The following is a 24,945-nucleotide window of genomic DNA, read 5'->3' as shown; positions in this document are numbered from 1 at the left end:
ATGCAGCAAAGCATTTGTGAAGCCACAACACGCACAACCTTGAGGCGGATGGGCTACAACAGCAGAAGACCCCACCGGGTACCACTCATCTCCACTACAAATAGGAAAAAGAGGCTACAATTTGCACGAGCTCACCAAAATTGGACTGTTTAAGACTGGAAAAATGTTGCCTGGTCTGATGAGTCTCGATTTCTGTTGAGACATTCAAATGGTAGAGTCCAAATTTGGCGTAAACAGAATGAGAACATGTATCCATCATGCCTTGTTACCACTGTGCAGGCTGGTGGTGGTGGTGTAATGGTGTGGGGGATGTTTTCTGGGCACACTTTAGGCCCCTTAGTGCCAATTGGGCATCGTTTAAATGCCACGGCCTACCTGAGCATTGTTTCTGACCATGTCCATCCCTTCATGACCACCATGTACCCATCCTCTGATGGCTACTTCCAGCAGGATAATGCACCATGTCACAAAGCTCAAATCATTTCAAATTGGTTTCTTGAACATGACATTGAATTCACTGTACTAAAATGGCCCCCACAGTCACCAGATCTCAACCCAATAGAGCATCTTTGGGATGTGGTGGAACGGGAGCTTCGTGCCCTGGATGTGCATCCCTCAAATCTCCATCAACTGCAAGATGCTATCCTATCAATATGGGCCAACATTTCTAAAGAATGCTATCAGCACCTTGTGGAATCAATGCCACGTAGAATTAAGGCAGTTCTGAAGGCAAAAGGGGGTCCAACACCGTATTAATATGGTGTTCCTAATAATTCTTTAGGTGAGTGTATACAGGGTGGGCCATTTATATGGATACACCTTAATAAAATGTGAATGGTTGGTGATATTAACTTCCTGTTTGTGGCACATTAGTATATGTGAGGAGGGAAACTTTTCAAGATGGGCGGTGACCATGGCGGCCATTTTGAAGTCGGCCATTTTGAATCCAACTTTTGTTTTTTCAATAGGAAGAGGGTCATGTGATACATCAAACTTATTGGGAATTTCACAAGAAAAACAATGGTGTGCTTGGTTTTAACGTAACTTTATTCTTTCATGAGTTATTTACAAGTTTCTGACCACTTATGAAATGTGTTCAATGTGCTGCCCATTGTGTTGGATTGTCAATGCAACCCTCTTCTCCCACTCTTCACACACTGATAGCAACACCGCAGGAGAAATGCTAGCACAGACTTCCAGTATCCGTAGTTTCAGGTGCTGCAAATCTCGTATCTTCACAGCATAGACAATTGCCTTCAGATAAACCCAAAAATAAAAGTCTAAGGGGGTCAGATCGGGAGACCTTGGGGGCCAATCAACTGGACCACGACGACCAATCCACTTTCCAGGAAACTGTTCATCTAGGAATGCTCTTACCTGACACCCATAATGTGGTGGTGCACCATCTTGCTGGAAAAACTCAGGGAACGTGCCAGCTTCAGTGCATAAAGAGGGAAACACATCATCATGTAGCAATTTCGCATATCCAGTGACCCCCTTAGACTTTTATCTTTGGGGTCATCTGAAGGCAATTGTCTATGCTGTGAAGATACGAGATGTGCAGCACCTGAAACTACAGATACCAAATCTGTCAGATTGCGAGGGCATCTCCTGTGCACAGCCCTCTTCAGATCACCCCACAGATTTTCAGTCGGATTCAGGTCTGGGATCTGGCTGGTCCATTCCAAAACTTTAATCTTCTTCTGGTGAAGCCATTCCTTTGCTGATTTGGATGTATGCTTTGGGTCGTTGTCATGCTGAAAGATGAAGTTCCTCTTCATATTCAGCTTTCTAGCAGAAGCCTGAAGGTTTTGTGCCAATATTGACTGGTATTTTGAACTGTTCATAATTCCCTCTAGCTTAACTAAGGCCCCAGTTCCAGCTGAAGAAAAACAGCCCCAAAGCATGATGCTGCCACCACCATGCTTCCCTGTGGGTATGGTGTTCTTTTGGCAATGTGCAGTGTTGTTTTTGCGCCAAATATATCTTTTGGAATTATGGCCAAAAAGTTCAACCTTGGTTTCATCAGACCATAACACCTTTTCCCGCATGCTTTTGGGAGACTTCAGATGTGTTTTTGCAAAATGTAGCCTGGTTTGGATGTTTTTCTTCATAAGAAAAGGCTTTCGTCTTGCCACTCTACCCCATAACCCAGACATATGAAGAATACGGGAGATTGTTGTCACATGTACCACACAGCCAGTACCTGACAGATATTCCTGCAGCTCCTTTTTTGTTGCTGTAGGCCTCTTGGTAGCCTCCCAAACCAGTTTTCTTCTCGTCTTTTCATAAATTTTGGAGGGACGTCCAGTTCTTGGTAATGTCACAGTGCCATATTTTCTCCACTTGATGATGACTGTCTTCACTGTGTTCCATGGTATATTTAATGCCCTGGAAATTCTTTTGTACCCTTCTCCTGACTGATAACTTTTAACAATGAGATCCCTCTGATGCTTTGGAAGCTCTCTGTGGACCATGGCTTTTGCTGTGGGATGCGACTAAGAAAATTTCAGGAACGACCAACTAGGAACGACCAACTAGAGCAACATCCCCAGTTATAAGAGGGTGTGCACACTTATGCAACCACATTATTATTATTTTTTTTTGTTTTCTTCCCTCCCTAAAAGATTTCAGTTTGTTTTTCAATTGAGTGGTACAGTTTATAGGTCACATTACAGCACAGAAACCTGACATTTTAACAGGGGTGTGTAGACTTTTTATATCCACTGTATATTGATCAGAAGAAAGGGAGCAAAAAAGACACCATGCAAAGACAATTTGTACACCTAACTTTCACACTTGCGTTAGGAGCGGATCCGTCTGGTGTCTGCACAGACGGATCCGCTCATATAATGCAAACGCTTGCATCCGTTCAGAACGGAACCGTTTGCATAACCATGAACAGATTTTTTTTTCATGATAATGCAAACGGATCCGTTCAGACTTTACATTGAAAGTCAATGGGGGACGGATCCGTTTGAAAATTGAGCCATACTGTGTCATCTTCAAACGGATCCGTCCCCATTGACTTCCATTATAAGTCTGGACGGATCCGCTCGCCTCCGCACGGCCAGGCGGACACCCGAACGCTGCAAGCAGCGTTCAGGTGTCCGCTCACTGAGCGGAGCGGAGGCTGAGCGCTGGCAGGCGGATGCATTCTCAGTGGATCCGCCTCCATTGAGAATGCATCAGGGCTGGACGGCTGCGTTCGGGACCGCTCGTGAGCTCCTTCAAACGGAGCTCACGAGCGGACACCTGAACGCAGGTGTGAAAGTAGCCTTAAATATGCATAAAAATATCCATCTTTATTAAAGAATCTTATAAAAACAATTAAATCAGTTACATAAGGGGCCGACGTGAATACAATAATGTTGCCTACCACAATATAAGCCCGTCATACAGCTAGATAGCGAAAGACTCTGAGTATGCAAAATATATATATTCAAATAAAAATGCAGTGCCGAGAAACACATCTAATATTAGTGCATAAATAAATGAGTCTGATGATACAAAAAGTAAGCAAAAGCACTAGTGCAAAAATGAAAGGGACATAAATCCCTAATAAACATCTATGAATATTTCATAATAATTAACAGGAAAATAAAACTCCATACAAGACACAAGGACAGTTGCAATAGAGGCCCAGGATACCACTTAGCACTTCACCACGCAGATCACTGCTAAGCATGCAGCCTCATCAGGGGCTGTGTGAGAAGTAAGTGGCTACTTATGCTTGGATCGGCTCATGTAAGAACACACCCTACCTAACTCTACCTAATAGCAGCAGGATTATGCCGGAGCTGCTGTAGAAGGGCAGCCTAAAGGGGCCAAAAATAACAGACAATAGATATAGCAAAAGGTATCTTTATGACATATAATTAGAAACATAGAAACATAGAATGTGTCGGCAGATAAGAACCATTTGGCCCATCTAGTCTGCCCAGTATATCTGAATCCTATGAATAGTCCCTGGCCCTATCTTATATGAAGGATAGCCTTATGCCTATCCCATGCATGCTTAAACCCCTTCACTGTATTTGCAGCTACCACTTCTGCAGGAAGGCTATTCCATGCATCCACTACTCTCTCAGTAAAGTAATACTTCCTTATATTACTTTTAAACCTTTGCCCCTCTAATTTAAAACTGTGTCCTCTTGTGGTAGTTTTTCTTCTTTTAAATATGCTCTCCTCCTTTACCGAGTTGATTCCCTTTATGTATTTAAAAGTTTCTATCATATGCCCTCTGTCTCTTCTTTCTTCCAAGCTATACATATTAAGGTACTTTAACCTTTCCTGGTAAGTTTTATCCTGCAATCCATGTACTAGTTTAGTTGCTCTTCTCTGAACTCTCTCTAGAGTATCTATATCCTTCTGGAGATATGGCCTCCAGTACTGCGCACAATACTCCAAGTGAGGTCTCACCAGTGTTCTGTGCAGCGGCATGAGCACCTTCCTCTTTCTACTGCTTATACCTCTCCCTATACAGGGAGTGCAGAATTATTAGGCAAGTTGTATTTTTGAGGGTTAATTTTATTATTGAACAACAACCATGTTCTCAATGAACCCAAAAAACTCATTAATATCAAAGCTGAATATTTTTGGAAGTAGTTTTTAGTTTGTTTTTAGTTTTAGCTATTTTAGGGGGATATCTGTGTGTGCAGGTGACTATTACTGTGCATAATTATTAGGCAACTTAACAAAAAACAAATATATACCCATTTAAATTATTTATTTTTACCAGTGAAACCAATATAACATCTCAACATTCACAAATATACATTTCTGACATTCAAAAACAAAACAAAAACAAATCAGTGACCAATATAGCCACCTTTCTTTGCAAGGACACTCAAAAGCCTGCCATCTATGGATTCTGTCAGTGTTTTGATCTGTTCACCATCAACATTGCGTGCAGCAGCAACCACAGCCTCCCAGACACTGTTCAGAGAGGTGTACTGTTTTCCCTCCTTGTAAATCTCACATTTGATGATGGACCACAGGTTCTCAATGGGGTTCAGATCAGGTGAACAAGGAGGCCATGTCATTAGATTTTCTTCTTTTATACCCTTTCTTGCCAGCCACGCTGTGGAGTACTTGGACGCGTGTGATGGAGCATTGTCCTGCATGAAAATCATGTTTTTCTTGAAGGATGCAGACTTCTTCCTGTACCACTGCTTGAAGAAGGTGTCTTCCAGAAACTGGCAGTAGGACTGGGAGTTGAGCTTGACTCCATCCTCAACCCGAAAAGGCCCCACAAGCTCATCTTTGATGATACCAGCCCAAACCAGTACTCCACCACCACCTTGCTGGCGTCTGAGTCGGACTGGAGCTCTCTGCCCTTTACCAATCCAGCCACGGGCCCATCCATCTGGCCCATCAAGACTCACTCTCACTTCATCAGTCCATAAAACTTTAGAAAAATCAGTCTTGAGATATTTCTTGGCCCAGTCTTGACGTTTCAGCTTGTGTGTCTTGTTCAGTGGTGGTCGTCTTTCAGCCTTTCTTACCTTGGCCATGTCTCTGAGTATTGCACACCTTGTGCTTTTGGGCACTCCAGTGATGTTGCAGCTCTGAAATATGGCCAAACTGGTGGCAAGTGGCATCTTGGCAGCTGCACGCTTGACTTTTCTCAGTTCATGGGCAGTTATTTTGCGCCTTGGTTTTTCCACACGCTTCTTGCGACCCTGTTGACTATTTTGAATGAAACGCTTGATTGTTCGATGATCACGCTTGAGAAGCTTTGCAATTTTAAGAGTGCTGCATCCCTCTGCAAGATATCTCACTATTTTTGACTTTTCTGAGCCTGTCAAGTCCTTCTTTTGACCCATTTTGCCAAAGGAAAGGAAGTTGCCTAATAATTATGCACACCTAATATAGGGTGTTGATGTCATTAGACCACACCCCTTCTCATTACAGAGATGCACATCACCTAATATGCTTAATTGGTAGTAGGCTTTCGAGCCTATACAGCTTGGAGTAAGACAACATGCATAAAGAGGATGATGTGGTCAAAATAATCATTTGCCTAATAATTCTGCACGCAGTGTACATCCAAGCATTCTGCTAGCATTTCCTGCTGCTCTATTACATTGTTTTCCCACCTTTAAGTCTTCTGAAATAATTACTCCTAAATCCCTTTCCTCAGATACTGAGGTCAGGACTGTGTCAAATATTCTATATTCTGCCCTTGGGTTTTTACGCCCCAGGTGCATTATCTTGCACTTATCCACATTAAATTTCAGTTCCCAGAGTTCTGACCATTCTTCTAGTTTTCCTAAATCCTTTTCCATTTGGCGTTTCCCTCCAGGAACATCAACCCTGTTACATATCTTTGTGTCATCAGCAAAAAGACAAACCTTACCATCGAGGCCTTTTGCAATATCACTTATGAAGATATTAAACAAAATTGGTCCCAGTACAGATCCCTGTGGAACCCCACTGGTAACATGACCTTGTTTTGAATGTTCTCCATTGACTACAACCCTCTGTTGTCTGTCACTCAGCCACTGCCTAATCCACTCAACAATATGGGAGTCCATGCTCAATGACTGCAGTTTATTGATAAGTCTTCTATGTGGGACAGTGTCAAAAGCCTTACTAAAATCTAGATATGCGATGTCTACTGCACCTCCACCGTCTATTATTTTAGTCACCCAGTCAAAAAAATCTATAAGATTTGTTTGACATGATCTCCCTGAAGTAAACCCATGTTGTTTTTCAATTACATAACCAAATCTCGAAAGGCAAGTGATAATTCCCGATGCGGATCGGGAATATAATGAATCTAGCAAGCAGAATTCCATCGACCAATTTTTTCAATGATATGGACTGGTACATTATGCTTAGAAGCATCTGAAGCTGCGCCAATACGAAAAGAGTGACCAGTGATAGACAAAGGGTTAATCCTTGAGTTGTCCAACAATAGGCGGATGAACTTAAGGAACGTATTAATATTCAAGGGAGCATCTCCCAACTCAAGCAAGGGGGAATCAGCTGGCTTAGCTTTAATAAACTGCAACTATTGACATAATATACTCACCGGACACCATTCCTTACCGGTGGCAAAGTACTTGACCGCTACCGGTTCCCCCGGCCGGGTCGTCTTGGAAGCTACTAAGGTAAGGATATAGCAAGAGCTACTCCAGCACAACCGACTCTTGCGTAAGTAATTTAAAGATGTGTTGGCACAGGAAAGCTCACCCGGCCTAAGGAACCCATAGAAAGCCAAGTACATGGCTGATTTAATTAGTAGGCTGATGTGCGGACCAACGGTTTATTCTGCAACATGTCTGATAAAGACCTAAACATGCTGACAGAAAAAGGCTGTCGAGTGGGTCGTTTCTTAACGGACACCTTCTGAATACCCTTTAATAAGGCCTTAACGGGTTGGGCTGAGTATAGAGATGGTTGATCGGGATACTGGCAATACCAATAATGTTGAATACCAGCGAGGTACAGTTTAATAGTGCTATGGGCCAAGTGTAGATAAGAGTGGCAAAAAGCAACAAATGTAAGTTATAGGCCCCTCTCCCACAGGGGGTAGGTATGTTTAAATCTACTAAACAAATGCCGGGCCGTCTTAGATGTCCTAAGGGTATTAGTGGACAATGATTTGGCCATAAGGCTTCTGGCTACCACTATATATGCTACTAATCCATCAGCAACTGGAAATGATGAAAAGTTGGCGTCGGCTGAAAAAGAGTTGAAGATTAAACCGGGACAGAGCATTGGCTGCGACATTACACTGCCCACTAATGTGTGTGCAAATGAAGTGAAAATTATGTTGTAAAGACAGCCAAACGAACCTCCTCACAAATGACATTATCTGTTTTGACCCAGATCTACCCTACATAAGGATGTCAGCCACTGCCGCATTATCAGTCAGAAATAACACTGTATAGTTCCTCCACTGTTTAGCCCAACCTAGCGCCGCCCCCACTATAGGATAAATTTCAAACAACGGGGAACACTGAGAGAAGCCTGGGATAATGGCAATCTCTGGGGGCCAAGAACCAGCAAACCAAAGCTTATCATACTGTATATGGTATACAGATGGTGCACTGTGGATAACCGTGACTGGTGCGCAAGGTGAAAGAAACACCCCTTGTTCTTGATTTCAAAGTCTCCCATAACAGTGACTTTAGGGGTATCTCTTTCGTGGCCCCAGAGAGGGTGGACATACACTGGAGAGGGGGCAATCACGTTATGAGAATGTCCCGAGCCGAGTCTAGGAGAATATATGACTTTGGCAGACTTCTCCCAGCAGGTCTGAATTCAAACCTAGAGATTTTCGGATTTAACTGAACCACCAGTCTAACACATATCCCACCGAAGAGATTATATTTCTATATATAAAAAATCTATATTATTTATCTTTATTTTATTAATATTTTTTTGTACATATTATTTTTTGTACGCACTCACAAACTGGTCTAATAATATCACTATTATAGTGACACCTATCACACAAATAGGGAATAAGTCCCCAAAATATAGAGAAACCACCCTTCCACTTTTTTCCACTGTTAAGTTATAAAGGTATCACATAAATGGGATAAAATAGACTAATCCCACTTTTTTGAAAAGAATACTTTATACAGAGCGCTAATAAGACCTTTTTGCACATATATCATAAAAAAACGCAGTCACAACGAAAAAACGCACGAAAAACGCACATAATTTGTAATCATGAGATACTAGAAAAATTGCACACTCTTTGAATGTTAATACACAAAGGGATCAAAATATAATATGTCTATCCATACAGCTATATAGCACTGTTAGACCTGAAAAATACTAGTCCAAATAAAACCAAGAAGTATGAACATGGTACTGGTGGACTGTAGAAACATCAACCCTAAAATAAGGGAAATAGAAAATCGTGCCACAACGAAAAAACGCATGCAAAACGCACCTGACTCTAAACTATAAGACACTGGAAGTAGTACACACCTCCTGATAGATTCCATTTAGAAACACACAAGGGAATCAAATGCCAAAATATTACATGCCTAGATTTTAAGATATCAGTCCAAAAATAGGGGAAAATAAAATCGAGAAGTGTGAACACGATATTGGTAGACTGCAGAGGCATCAGCCCTGAAATAATAAATAAGAAATTGAAAAGTGTGAACAGTACGATAAAAACACACTATTATTCAACTGTTTGACTAAGAAATTGGATGGTATGCACATGATTCATTGTAAATAATTCACATCTTCGACATGTAATGTCATGTATAAGACATATTATGCATGAGACATGGTAAGATATGTATGGGACATGTTATGCATATTACTAGAGACTACGCAAAAATCGGATATTTTCAAATCCCCAATCACCGAATACAATTACGAACACATGTCAAACCCCATGGGAATAATTAAGCACTAATGAAGAGCATATAAAAGTTGAGATGTTTGAGACCACAGGTGACCCACTGAGGAAGAGATAAGTCATCTCGAAACGCGTCTGGGCGGAATACCTGTGTGTGAAACAAATATACAATATACATGGCCATGTATTAAATCTTACCGTCAAGAAAGTTAATTTCGCTTTATCTACGAAGTGCATAGACGGACCAAATCTCACGAGAATTGGGACGAGATCAGACGCTGCTAATCGAAACCAACAAGGCTGGAGCGTTATGGAGCTGTGGGACGCCACTGAAAGAATCTCTACACGTAAAAAAAGCTTTCCTTGATCAGCGCAATGTACCATGAGTACTATATGTGTACATTAGATCCTCTATAGACGGGTGAACCTATCAACTCTCAGAAGCCCTATATGTATGGACTGACTACATGACAATTGCAATCGGGATTTCTATCTATGCAAACATGTCTCCATACAAATAGAAGACCAAAATAGCATTCCTATTACATTGCGAACAATTGATGTGTTTTAACATGCTATAGTGATAACATTTTTATAATTGATATAGTTTCATTATTGATGTATATAAACAGGATGTATATCGCCTAAGCTTATTACGGTTTTATTGCATAATAAATTTGTATGTTTCCACATATTCTCCAGATGTTTTGAGTGCCAGGTCAACTTTCCAATTACACAAAGCTTATCATAGATGGCGGCAAAACCTACTGCCGGAGATGCATCTGTGTACACCACCGGAGATTGATTAGCGACCACCGGAATAAAAAGCGAGACTCCATTCCATTGTGACAGAAAGCTATCCCACATTAATAAATCAGCAAGCCTCTTGATCCAAATAAACTGGACTGTCCTGACTTGGGGCACAAGGGTAAAGCACTGCCTTTCTAGCTGAGGCTGAGAATGGAATTCCTCTTTTAACAATACTGCAGTCAATTTCGAGATGGTCCATGACCTCAACGATGGTACAGTGTCTCGTACTGATTGCGAGAGGAGGACGAGCCCTCGGCGAGAAACTCTTGAGAGATCTCCCTACTAAAAGAGATAGCTAAATCAAAAGACCAACTACCACCCTAAACGACAAACACAGTGCCAACCCTGAATAACCGTATACCAATACCTTAGTATTAATGAAGTATAGACAACCGCCACCTACAGCCATGAGTAACACTTGAACCTATCGTCGTGCAACACTATACCCCGATCCTGTACTCGTGACAGGACTAGTAATCGAGTCTGAAGTCGTGACAGACATTGCCCCGTTGCCTGTAGTCGTGACAGGACTTAAATCGAGTCTGTAGTCGTGACAGACATTGCCCCGTTGCCTGTAGTCGTGAAAGGACTTGAAATCGAGTCTGTAGTCGTGACAGACCTTCCTTTTTTTTTTAACACTATACCTTAATGGTAATGCCTTAACAGTGGGCCCGACTGCAGGTCCAATGACTCCTGTACGTGAAATGTGGAACTACTAGTAGGGCCAACAGGAAGTCTAGGCCTGTGGATGAGGTGGAAAAATGGCGCACTCGTGACGAAAAAACCCTAGCCTTACCCCCTGCCCAGCAGCACGCGTAAATAGTATGGCAAGCAAAGCCCCTACCGTACATACCTTCGATTACATGTAGACAAGAAAGCGATAGAACTGCAGCGCACACCTAGTGTAGTTGACTGTACTACGGAAATGAAGGAAAAAAGGCAACTTACTATCCAATAAGTAGCACCCAACTAACACCCCCATTATAGGCATGACAGAAAATTCACCCTTATATTATACACAAATTATTTATTAATTTATTTATTATTATTTTTTTACTAAAAGAGGACTTATGGGCCCCAGCCCCCCTAGCAACATCCAGCCTTACATGGACAACACAACTGGCAGCACTTGGATGTGCTGGCGATGCTGCTGAGCTACACTGCCAAGAATGCCCAGCAGATGGAGCCCGCACACCCCGACAGCTGCAACGCGCACGGAGAAGGGCCGAACACGCCGGCTGTGACCCCACTGCGCGCTGCTCGAGATAGGTAAGAAATGAATGTACCACCGCCAACCCTTGCCCCCGGATACCAACCCCCGATCGAAACATGCCCCAGGCTGCCTGCTACCCCCAGTACCCTCCATCCTACCATGAGTAGGAGCGCCTTGCTGTGGAAAAAACGCCCTCACCGCCGCTAGCGCACCCAGTGTCCGAAGGTGACCCAGCCGACCCGGAAGTGCTGTAACGCCGACGAACCGTACCTGTGGCTGTGTACCTGCAGGTATAAATAGGCAGTAGGGCCCCGCCTCCCCTCTCACAAATACAGCAATCACATTGCCTAATACTTGGTGACTATCGAAAATCTCAGAGAATTACTAACAAACAGCCTATATAGTGCTGATAACCAATTTTTCTGTGGTGGACTAATCAGAAATTCAGAAAGCACCTATAAGCTGTCTGACATACACATTTATACCTCAAGTGATTTTTATCTTATCGTCATTTGTGATGTTTTATCCTTTTGTTATTTAATTTCTGTACAACTTACGTATCTTGTATGATATTTTAAATCTTTTAACAATTGAGAACTGTTATAGTAGTAGTAATAATAAAGTAATGAGGTATTTAATAAATATTCGATAATTAGATTTATTTATACATACATTTGGGCCAAAAATCATTTTTTCAGTTGGTCTTTATTAAAAATATTGAGCTGTTCTGTCACTAAAGGTTAACTGTTTTTCTAACTGTGTGTATCCTACTTTCACTTTGTGCCAGTCATCTAATAACCCTTACCTCTAAACTACTCAGAGGTCATAAAGACTTATTTAAAAGGGAACCTGTCATCAACTTTGTGCTGCCCATACTAATGGCAGAATAAAGTAGAGACAAGTGAGTTGATTTCAGCGGTCTGTCATTTATAAGTTAAAAGTAAGTGGTTCCTGACAACCAACATCACAATCATTGCAGACTGGGCCTTGGAAAGACGGCCACCTGAGAAGAGTCCTGGTTATTCATGAATTCTTGCTCTCCCTGCTGATGATTGAAAAGCTTCTACCTAGTTTTCTCCCTTTCTCTCTAGGAGAGAACTGCCAATCATCAGCAGATGAGCGGGGAGAGCAGGAGATTATGAATAACCATGACTCTTCTCGGGTAGATTTGACTATTTTAAAGGCCTGGGCTGCAATGATTATGATGCTGGTTCTCAGCAACCACTTACTGTTAGCTCATGAGTTACACACCGCTGAAATCAACATTTCTGTCACTAATTTATGCTGCCCTCAGTGAGGTCAGCATAAAGGTGATGACAGGTTCCCTTTAAGTCACATTGTTATCAGTAAGATAAGAACGGAGCTATAATGATTGTTTATAATGTCAGAGAGAAGAGATAAGGAACCCCTCTGCTCCTGGTCTGACGGAAAAGACAGAATATACAAAGGGTCTTACTAGAGCTTATCAGCACTGTACAAAAAAAAAGGAAGCCATATTTGTAATAAAGACCAATTTAAAAAATTATTTTTATCTCAAAATGAGTACAATGCAATAATAAAAAATAGCCTTTAAAGGCATAGCCTTTGTATCTCTTTATCCTATTTTACATTAGTTGGCTCTGAAAAATTAAAAGGGGTTGTCCAGGTTTGTTTTTATTTATTTATTTATTATTTTTTTTCAAATTCCCCCCTCACCCAGTGGTACCTGTGAAGAAACTCATACTTGCCTGCTCCCCTCAGCTCCATGCTGGTAACATGACGCTCTGGCTTCCTTCACTGGACTTCCAGTCCCCATCTGTCAGCATCTGCATTGACAGTGCCAGATGGGCCGCTGCAGCCATTGATGGGCCTCAGTAGTGGCATGTCCCCAAATGGCACATCAATGCTGGGTCACATGTTATTTGGGTTCACATCACTGTGGAGTTCATTGGCTGCAGTAAAACACGTGAACCCTCCCCTGCAGAAACTGTCAGATGGAGAGTGGAAGTCAAGTGAAGAGAGCCCTGGAGGCACAGAGCTGGAACAGAGCGCTGGGGAGCAGCTGAGTATTGGTACCGATTGTTTGGGGAAAATAAAACATTAAAGGAACAGACAATGAAATAATGGTAGTGCCAAAGCAGTCCTATGACGGTAATGAATGGCGCCCAACAGATCCCATTGACTATAATGGGATGTGCCGGGGCTGCATTATGAAACCTGCCATTTTACTAGAAAAAATGGTGCAGCATGCTGTGCTATTTAGTCCCATACTTTTTAAATGAATCTGCGACAAAGGCCGGCAAAATCTAAATGTGACAAATCAGCATAAATAGAAGAAATCAGGTGTGGGCATATACTTTTTGACAGCTCTGTAAACTGAATCTGAATTTGCAAACGTTGACCCTTTTGCTATCTAGCCATATCAAGGGTTGAACTGTGGTAGGGAACATAATTGTGCCCACAATGGCAACTAGTGTGACTGTTTTCATTGTTTTATTCTATGGCTCTTTCAATAAAGGGGGATATTTTTGAGTTATATTTTAGGTGTACAGTGTCTTGGCATGTGTCTTTTTTCTGGCCAGTCCCTCAAAAAGTGAATTGAGCAGTGGACCTATATGCACACTACTGCTCCATTCAAAGAGAGATTCGGGGAACCCTGTTCTCTGGATCACTGGGGATTTCAGTAGTCAGACCCACAGTGATTTGATATTTATCACCTATCCTGTGGATTGGGATAATCCCTTTAAGTAATATCTGCTATGGAATAACAAATTACTTACTGGGGTACTGATGATTCTTCAACGTGTCATTGTGATGATCCTTAAAATTATCCTGTGTGGAGAAATAGACACCTTATAGACCCTGAAATAATGATACAGTCGTCATACAACTCACATGGTGTTAGTATAGTATCCCCCAGCATTCTCAGCAGCGCCCACCTCTTCAGCCAGCAGATGAATGATCATATTGGTGAGTTCCAGGATCTTCGGATCATTTTTTCGATCATGTATCAGTGAGTGAAATGGAGGCACCGCAATAGGGTCCTGAGTTATGCTCCATCCCTCGGACACACGCTCCCTTGACTTCTTAATCAGTATATAATCCTGCATTTGTGGAAATACAAGGACAGTAATCAAGTAGATGAATACATGTCCAATTCTTGTCCGCAATATGGACAAGGATAGGACTGTTCTATTAGGGGCCGGCTGTCCCATTCCGCAAAATGCAGAATGCACATGGCCAGTATGCGTGTTTTGCAGATTCGCAATTAGCAGACGCAAATCATCCAACGGTCATGTGCATGAGCCCGAAGAGAGAGTTTGGGAGCAAAATCTGCTGTCTCCCTGTCTATTCTATGGGCAGGCGTGATGAGCAGCTAGCTACTGAGAATTAGACATGCAGCACGCAAACATGCAAACTGCCAGATACAAGTCATATAATGGCCAAATATAATGCTATCACTCAAATATACACACAACGGCTTATTCTGAAAAGTTATCTGAAAATGTTTGTACGCTTTAAAGAAGCATTCTAAAAAAAAAAACGTATTCTATGGCCTGTTAGAAAGGTGCATGATGTAAATTGGAGTAAAGGCAATCTTTTTACCAATGGCTGTAGTTGTGAGTTGCTGTTTTCACTGCCTGGCCCTGTTAATCAAAGTGCAGAAGGCACAGCATTTGCAGAGAGAGCTGAGCCTCTAGGTGTAACGACAACGCCCCCATTGCTCCTAGAGGCTCATTTGCATATATCAAAACATCATTTTTCTCAGCAATGTGGACACATATGAACCAACACAGATGCCTTCAGCTGCCAAGCGCATATGTAACAGGTCACCCAGTTTCATAGGTACAAATCTGCTGACAGGTGCCCTTTAAAAAGAACCTGTCACCATGAAAGCATGTTATAGAGCAGGAAGAGCAGAGAGCATTAATATATAGTTTTGTGAGAAGAGATTTAGTATAACTTGTATTTCATTTATAAAGATCTCTGTAGTTTCTAAGCTCAGTAGCCACATGGCCAGTCCGATTAGTGACTGGCAGCTATCTATGTATACACAGTCATACCAGGAAGGCTGTCATTCTCTGGTAAGGTGGCCCACTTGGCCACTGAGCTCAGAAGCTGCAGAAACTGCTAATACAAAACTATATCTGAGTCTGCTCAGCTCCTCCTGCTCTATAACACGCTGCCTGCAGACTGCACTGCATTCCATGGTGACAGGACCTCTTTAAGACGCTGTGTCAGTTCTAGGTTTATCATAGCAATCAATCGGATTCCACCTTTCATTTTTCACAGCTCCTTTGGAAAACTAAATGTAGAATCTGATTGGTTGCTATAGGCAATTAAGCTAATTTTCCTTTACACTAGTTTTGATAAATCTCCCTCAAAATGTTGGTCACATGACACAGGTGAGGATCAGGCGGTCTCTACGAAGTCCACCCTGAGATTTACCTAAGCATTTTCTCTGTTTTATGCAGTGTCATCAATATGTTTTGCATGATCTAAGAATATGGGTTAAAAGGGATGTCTCACTTTAGCAAATGCCATTTATCATGTAGATAAAGTTAATACAAGGCACTTTTGTATCCAGGGTTCATGGCCACCGCTGCCTACACATGCTCCCACAGTCCTGGCCACAGAGAGGCTTATTCCTACAGTGTGTAAGCACGTCCACCTCTGCTAGATCGCACGGTGGTCATAACCCCTGGAAATGAGCAGTATAAAGCCATAAAAAGGATGCAATATGGACAATCACTAATAACTAATGGACTTATAACTGCCATTAGCTGGAGGGAGATTTATCAAAACTGGCTTAGTTGCCCAAAGCAATCAATCAGATTCCACCTTTTGTTTTTCTGAGCTCCTTTGGAAAATGAAAGGTGGAATCTGATTGGTTGCTTTGGGCTACTAAGCCAGTTCTACTTTACACCAGTTTTGATAAATCTACCCTATAAAACTCAATACTGGATGTTTCTAAACACAAGTGAAAACCTGGTAGTCCATTGCAACCAACCCAATACCAACTAAGGCTTTGCTAGAAAACTGAAGACTAGGGGCCAGATTTATCATTAGCTCAAGTCAGAATAATGGAGTGAAAAAGTCGCAAATTATTGCGCAATCGCTTAAACTGCGCAAAAATTAGCGACTTTTATTGGCTCTGCACTATGCTCGCCAGTTTTCTGAAAGTGGGCGTGTTTTCTTATGTAAATGAATCTCTAGACAGATTTACTATTGCAACTATTTAAAAAGTCGCAAAAAAGTCGCAAAAAAATGCGCAATTTCACTCCAGTGAGGACCATGCTTATCTCATGCGACTTTTTAATAGAACATGCGACTATTTTGTAAAGACGTGCGACTTTTGTAAAGCTGCTTACTGACGGATAAACTGCTACCGTCAAACCACATTTATTACAGTCTTAAAGGGCCGATCATAAATCTGACTTGGCTAAAACTGACTTTAGCTATATGTGAAAGTGGAGTGAGCTGTCAGAGTAATGATAAATCTGGCCCTATCTTTCTATGCAAATTTAACCCAAGTACTGTAAAGGTTAAATAATAAGCAAAGTCTCTGGAGAAAACAAAGCTATGTCAATCACAGAGAAGAAAAACTATTCCACAAAAAGAAATAATTCTGAAAAGTGACTTCTATTTTTGGAAATCACATTATTCACATTTAAAAATATATTCCATTTCATTTCCCAGAGTCCCTCACCTCGCCGGTCAGCAGGTAGATGATCTCTAAAGTGAGGTTCAGTATCCTCTTAGTTATCTTTTCCTTCTCCATCCGGAAGTTGTATTCTGGCCTCTGGCCCACTAGAAAGGCACTGGCCGAGAGGTGACCACTGTAAGAAGAAAGAAATACCGTATTTTTCGCGTAATAAGACGCACTTTTTTCCCCCCAAAAGTGGGGGGGAAATGGCTGTGCGTCTTATAAAGCGGATACTTCGCTGGCCACTATGCGGCACAGCGCGGCCAGCGAAGTATCAGTGTGGAGGGAGGAGGCGGGGACACTCATGGCGGGGCCCGGTGCAGTGACTCTACTCTAATACACCGGGCCCCGCAACTGTTAAATACATTCAATCCGATCTATATCTAAATGTATACGCTGTTCGGTACTTATTGCACATTAAGACGGTGCAGACCGGCAGCTCCCTCGGTCATGCGGCACCGCCTGCCGCAGCTCCCTCCTCATGCGCCGCCTGCCCCAGCTCCCTCGGTCATGCGCCGCCTGCCCCAGCTCCCTCCTCATGCGCCGCCTGCCCTGCCTGCCTGTTCATTCATAAATTGAAAGAAGATCCCAGCAGACGTGACTTCAATGCTCATGGAGTTTTATTGCACATAACAATATGTCCCATAGAAAAGGACGCGTTTCGGCTCAATTGCCTTTTTCAACAGGTAGATGTACATAGTCAGTAGCTCATATATATACACATATCAATGATTGGAGAGGGGAACCTCCCTGTGACGTCAACGCCCAAAAAGAGGGCGGTGAATACATGGTCACATGATAACATGATCAAAATAATCCATCAAAAACGGAACAGGTATCAGAACACATGTCAGTAATAATTACATGTTATTAAATGTTATTAAATACTAGTACAGCTGAGATACTCCTTCATTTATGTAGTCGATGTCTAGAAAATAATAATACAAAAAAAGGAGACAGACAGGAACAGTATCCTCCACTTTACCAGTGCTCATCCACCTCCTTTAAAAAAAGCCATTCCAAAGTCCCAGTATCAGAGGGTTAGACGGATTGTCTCTAATCCCTCGGTACGGGAACTTAGAATGGAAGAGATGACTATGAGATTTGAGGAAAGAGGGTACCTACAATTCATCCTAACAAAAACCTTGAATGAATTAAAAACATCTCATAGTTCTGAAAAAGAACATGATAAAAGCCCACGAGTGGCATTGATTCACAAATATCACCCATTCAATCAAAAATTAGATAACATCGTGAAAAAACATTGGTATTTGTTAGGTAAAGCGTACCCCCAGATCAGGGAATTCAAAAATCCGCCCCTTATTTGTAATAAGAAAAATCCAAGCTATAGAGACAAGCTAGTGCGTGCAGATATTGGGAGCACCCGAGGTACCCGCAAACAAGGAGTACTGGCCACACAGCGGAAGGGCACTTTTCCATGTCTCCATTGTTTCCAGTGTTCCAATGTTATCAAAGGACCCAATATCCACCACCCACATACTGGACGTACATACGCAGTGAATGGCTTTTTCACATGTGAGTCAGCCAACGTCATATATCTAATAAAATGTCCATGTGGGTTGTTATATATTGGGGAAACTATGCAGAGTGTTAAAGACCGCATTGGAAAACATAAGTCTACCATCAGGACAAAAAATTTACTTTTACCAGTTCCCTCCCATTTTGAAAAGTATAATCACACAATTGCTCAATTAAAGTTCCAGGTCATAGAACAGATTGTTAGACCCAGGTGGGGCGGTGATATCAAAAAACTACTTTTGCGCCGGGAGGCTTACTGGATACATACCCTTGATACCCTCCATCCAAGGGGTCTCAATAGAGACTACGAAATCATGCATATCTGAGATTGATCTGTGTTCACAAGTGCATTTTTTCTGTTTACCATTATATATCATCTTCCATGAATTGGTATTAATTTTTTGAATTTTTTTTGTATTATTTTTTGTATTATTATTTTCTAGACATCGACTACATAAATGAAGGAGTATCTCAGCTGTACTGGTATTTAATAACATTTAATAACATGTAATTATTACTGACATGTGTTCTGATACTTGTTCCGTTTTTGATGGATTATTTTGATCATGTTATCATGTGACCATGTATTCACCGCCCTCTTTTTGGGCGTTGACGTCACAGGGAGGTTCCCCTCTCCAATCATTGATATGTGTATATATATGAGCTACTGACTATGTACATCTACCTGTTGAAAAAGGCAATTGAGCCTATGGGACATATTGTTATGTGCAATAAAACTCCATGAGCATTGAAGACACGTCTGCTGGGATCTTCTTTCAATTACATGTGGAATTACTCCTGTCCCGTGCGGCGTGCATCACAGCGTGTGCCGGCCAATTTCTTTCTATGTTCATTCATAAAGTGAGATGGGCAGGCGGCGCATGAGGAGGGAGCTGCGGCAGGCGGGGCAGGCGGCACATGACCGAGGGAGCTGCCGGTCTGCGCCGTCTTAATGCTATACTTACGGTACTACAGTAAGATATAGATCGGATTGAATGTACCGGTATTTAACAGTTGCGGGGCCGGTGTATTAGAGTAGAGTCACTTCACCGGGCCCCGCCATGAGTGTCTCCGCCTCCTTCCTCCACACTGATGCATCTGACATAAGGGTCATCCACAGAGTCCCATAAGTGTGATCCACAGATCCCCCATCAGTGTCATCCACAGATCCCCCATCAGTGTCATCCACAGATCCCCCATCAGTGTCATCCACAGATCCCCCATCAGTGTCATCCACAGATCCCCCCATAACAGTGCATCATCCACAGATCCCCCCATAACAGTGCATCATCCACAGATCCCCCCATAACAGTGCGTCATCCACAGATCCCCCATAACAGTGCGTCATCCACAGACCACCATTAGTTCAAAACCTACCAAAAGCACACCTTTTGGTTCAAAATATTTTTATTTTATTTTCCCCCTCAAAAACCTAGGTGCGTCTTATCATCAGGTGCGTCTTATAAAGCAAAAAATACAGTACATTTTACTTCTATGAATACTGCAAGGTATAAATGTCACCAACTGCGGTCATACAGTGGGCTATGAGCCTCCTCAGCCATAAACGAATCAAGAGCAGCCACGTCCCAGCTTCTAGAACTTCATAAAGGACTGATGGAGGATCAGACTACTTCTGGCCCTATGACCATTCAAGAGATTTATTTAGTGTTGGAATTGTCCTTGCTAGTACTCCATGACTACCCTCTGACAAGACATTTTGCTGTTAAAGGGGTTGTCTAGCCTTGGAGATGGAACACCCTATTCTACGAACCAGTGCCCCTAAACCTAGAAAAGAAGATTCACTTGGCCGCTTCTGGTGTTTAGGTTGTTGTGACCACTGAGGCCTATGACTGGCTGCAGCATTTACGGGTGGGGAATGAAGCAGCAGTGGGACCAAAGACAGGAGAGTCTATGTGGCATAGGGGTTGTCAGCTGAAATGACTGGCTTTAGCCAATCCTACATGACTGATCAGCCATATTCTGTCCAATTATCATCTTATGTACATGGCCTCTGTACACGCACAGTGCTGTACAGAGATTGTCACCAGTTACATCTGTCCCCTTCTAATTTCCCATCCCAGATACACACCAGGGTTAATGTGACAGGAAGCCAATGGCTCATCAGTGTGCTTTTGAATTGTGAGTAACCCCACACAAACACAGGGAGAACATACAAATTCCATGCCAATGTTGCCCTTGGTCAGATTAGGATCCAGCATCCCAGCATAAAGCATGTTAGTAGGGATGCACAATAAGGGGTCATTCAGACGGTCGTATGAATGAGTCCACATCCGTTCCGCCATTTTGCGAAACGGTTGCAGACCCATTCATTTCAATGGGGCCGCAAAAGATGCGGACAACGTGTATCTGTGGTTCCGTTCCACGGTTCCGCTGAAAAGATAGAGCTTGTCCTATTCTTGTCCGCAATCAAGGACAAGAATAGGCATTTTTTATTATGGTTGCGGCCATGTGCGCTCCGCAAATTGCAGAACGCACAGGGCCAGTATCTGTGTTTTGCAGATCCACTATTTGCGGATACGCAAGGTACTACGGCCGTCGGATGGGCCCTAAATCAAATTAATTCAATTTCTTTCAGCCCAAAGATGTATATTTTAAAAAAATATTGTGACATTGATTATTTTTTTACCCCTTCTGGAGCTGAATCAGCACATTACATGCAGGTCTTTTAAGTCCCTGCTGCCAGTGCTATTATCCAGGTGTGGGCTGCAGAGAGCCATACATACTGCACCGATACAGTGCTCCAGATCACAGCAGGAGCCGGCATTGGCTGCCGTCAGGATCCCGCTGTAATGGCCCCTTGGGCGGGGGAAGGGTCGGTTGGGTCAGTGGAGAGAACACAGTACTGTAATCCCTACCAGTTCCCTGAGCAACATGGGAGCACTGAGTCCAGGTCTGCACATGGCTGCCAAAAGCCGGAGCATCAGTATATATACTGATATCTAATGTATATAGATAGAGGACTAGCGAGAGGTATATTATTAAAGGGAGGAGTGGAGGAGGGTTTATTATTATATAAAGGGAGGAATGGAGGAGGGTATATAATGTATATAGAGGGAGGAGTGGAGGAGGGTATATAATGTATATATAGGGAGGAGTGGAGGATATATGATGTATATAGAGAGTGGACTGGAGGAGGGTATATAATGTATATATAGGGAGTAGTGGAGTAGGATATATAATGCACATAGAGGGAGGACTGGAGTAGCATATATAATTATATAGAGGGAGAACTGGAGGAGGGTATATAATGTATATAGAGGAAGGACTGGAGGAGAGTATATGATGTATATAGAGGGAGGAGTGGAGGAGGGTATATAGTGTGTATATAGAGGGAGGACTGGAGGAGGGTATATAGTGTATATAGAGGGAGGAGTGGAGGAGGGTATATAATGTATATAGAGGGAGGAGTGGAGGAGGGTATATAATGTATATAGAGGGAGGAGGGTATATGATGTATATAGAGGGAGGAGTGGAGGAGGGTATATAATGTATATAGAGGGAGGAGGGTATATAGTGTATATAGAGGGAGGAGTGGAGGAGGGTATATAATGTATATAGAGGGAGGAGTGGAGGAGGGTATATAATGTATATAGAGGGAGGAGTGGAGCAGGGTATATAATGTATATAGAGGGAGGAGGGTATATAGTGTATATAGAGGGAGGAGTGGAGGAGGGTATATAATGTATATAGAGGGTGCACTGGAGGAAGGTATATAATGTATATAGAGGGAGGAGTGGAGGAGAGTATATAATGTATATAGAGGGAGGAGGGGAGGAGGGAATATAATGTATATAGAGGGAGGAGGGTATATGATGTATATAGAGGGAGGAGGGGAGGAGGGAATATAATGTATATAGAGGGAGGAGGGTATATGATGTATATAGAGGGAGGAGTGGAGGAGGGTATATGATGTATATAGAGGGAGAAGGGTATATGATGTATATAGAGGGAGGAGTGGAGGAGGGTATATGATGTATATAGAGGGAGGAGTGGAGGAGGGTATATAGTGTATATAGAGGGAGAAGTGGAGGAGGGTATATAATGTATATAGAGGGAGGAGGGTATATGATGTATATAGAGGGAGGAGTGGAGGAGGGTATATGATGTATATAGAGGGAGGAGTGGAGGAGGGTATATAATGTATATAGAGGGAGGAGGGTATATGATGTATATAGAGGGAGGAGTGGAGGAGGGTATATGATGTATATAGAGGGAGGAGTGTATATGATGTATATAGAGGGAGGAGTGGAGGAGGGTATATAATGTATATAGAGGGAGGAGGGGAGGAGGGAATATAATGTATATAGAGGGAGGAGGGTATATGATGTATATAGAGGGAGGAGTGGAGGAGGGTATATGATGTATATAGAGGGAGGAGAGGAGGAGGGTATATAATGTATATAGAGGAAGGAGTGGAGGAAGGTATATAATGTATATAGAGGAAGGAGTTGAGGAGGGTATATACAGTGGTCTCTCAAGTTACAATATTAATTGGTTCCAGGGCGACCATTGTATGTTGAGTAATCGGTTCCAAAGCCCCAAAATGTCATCCAAGATAAGATAAAATAAAGATTTAAGGAAAATAAGCAGATAACTAAGACAGATAAAACATGTCCTTACACAGAAACAGCTGGTAACTAGCAACTAATACAGCTAGTTTACCAGAGAAGTGTCCTTGATTGGTTGCATCTGAGTCTGAGACATTGTATGTTAAAGGGACTCTGTCACCACTTTCTAACCCCCCCTTTTAAAAGTATTGTTCTCTCTATGGCGCCCTTGTGATTACAAAGGTGTTGTTATAACATAAATTCGCCGTCTCGTTTTGATAAAAATACCTTTTATCTACCCTGTCAATCTTGTGGATAAGGTGCCCAGGGCGTTTCTGAAGGTCTGAAGCTGCCGCCCGCCGCCGCCGCCGTTGGTGCCCAGCTCCTCCCCTGATCCTTTCAGCGCCGCCTGAATGTAAAGAAATCCGCCTCCGGCTCTCGCTCAGTGCCCCCTCCTCCTTTTCAAAGATCCCGCGCGTGCGCACAGGCCTGTGCCTGATGCGCCCGTGCGGACATTTAGAATCAGCCTCATTGAGCGAAGTGCGCATGCGCGCACTTCGCTCAACCTCCTCATAAGACGAGCACTGCAGCCAGCCACTCAGAGCCTGCCAAGCGATGTATGGAGCCGCAGGCTCTGAGTGGCTGGCTGCAGTGCTCGTCTTATGAGGAGGTTGAGCGAAGTGCGCGCATGCGCACTTCGCTCAGTGAGGCTGATTCTAAATGTCCGCACGGGCGCATCAGGCACAGGCCTGTGCGCACGCGCGGGATCTTTGAAAAGGAGGAGTGGGCACTGAGCGAGAGCCGGAGGCGGATTTCTTTACATTCAGGCGGTGCTGAAAGGATCAGGGGAGGAGCTGGGCACCAACGGCGGCGGCGGCGGGCGGCAGCTTCAGACCTTCAGAAACGCCCTGGGCACCTTATCCACAAGATTGACAGGTTAGATAAAAGGTATTTTTATCAAAACGAGACGGCGAATTTATGTTATAACAACACCTTTGTAATCACAAGGGCGCCATGGAGAGAACAATACTTTTAAAAGGGGGGGTTAGAAAGTGGTGACAGAGTCCCTTTAAGTCTAGTTTCAACTTACGATGCGTCAGAAAAGACCATTATATGTTGAAAATATTGAATCCTGAGGGATCACTGTAATATATCTAAAAGGAGGAGTGGAGGAGGGTATACTGTATAGTATGTATAGAGGGTGGACTGAAGGAGGGTATATAGTATACAGTCAGGTCCATAAATATTGGGACATCGACACAATTCTAAAATCTTTGGCTCTATACACCACCACAATGAATTTGAAATGAAACGAACAAGATGTGCTTTAACTGCAGACTGTCAGCTTTAATTTGAGGGTATTTACATCCAAATCAGGTGAACGGTGTAGTAAAGACAACAGTTTGCATATGTGCCTCCCACTTGTTAATCAACCAAAAGTAATGGGACAGAATAATAATCATAAATCAAACTTTCACTTTTTAATACTTGGTTGCAAATCCTTTGCAGTCAATTACAGCCTGAAGTCTGGAACACATAGACATCACCAGACGCTGGGTTTCATCCCTGGTGATGCTCCGCCAGGCCTCTACTGCAACTGTCTTCAGTTCCTGCTTGTTCTTGGGGCATTTTCCCTTCAGTTTTGTCTTCAGCAAGTGAAATGCATGCTCAATCGGATTTAGGTCAGGTGATTGACTTGGCCATTGCATAACATTCCACTTCTTTCCCTTAAAAAACTCTTTGGTTGCTTTTGCAGTATGCTTTGGGTCATTGTCCATCTGCACTGTGAAGC

At 42.8% G+C, this 24,945-nt stretch overlaps 1 protein-coding gene across 1 annotated transcript in view; it reads right to left on the bottom strand.

The window, feature by feature from the left end:
• LOC121005607 overlaps window positions 1–24,945 on the bottom strand; it is a 99,347-nt gene that overhangs the window by 63,361 nt on the left and 11,041 nt on the right. Inside the window, exons 2-4 of the mRNA XM_040438382.1 lie at window positions 17,050–17,179; window positions 14,279–14,443; window positions 14,120–14,171 (exon numbers count right to left, since the gene is read on the bottom strand). Of these exons, the coding sequence (XP_040294316.1) occupies window positions 14,120–14,171; window positions 14,279–14,443; window positions 17,050–17,179 (347 nt within the window). The remainder of the gene's footprint in view (window positions 1–14,119; window positions 14,172–14,278; window positions 14,444–17,049; window positions 17,180–24,945) is intronic.

This window comes from Bufo bufo, chromosome 6 (assembly GCF_905171765.1).
Source record: "Bufo bufo chromosome 6, aBufBuf1.1, whole genome shotgun sequence".
Taxonomy (NCBI): domain Eukaryota; kingdom Metazoa; phylum Chordata; class Amphibia; order Anura; family Bufonidae; genus Bufo; species Bufo bufo.
This window is presented reverse-complemented; position numbering and strand designations above follow the sequence as displayed.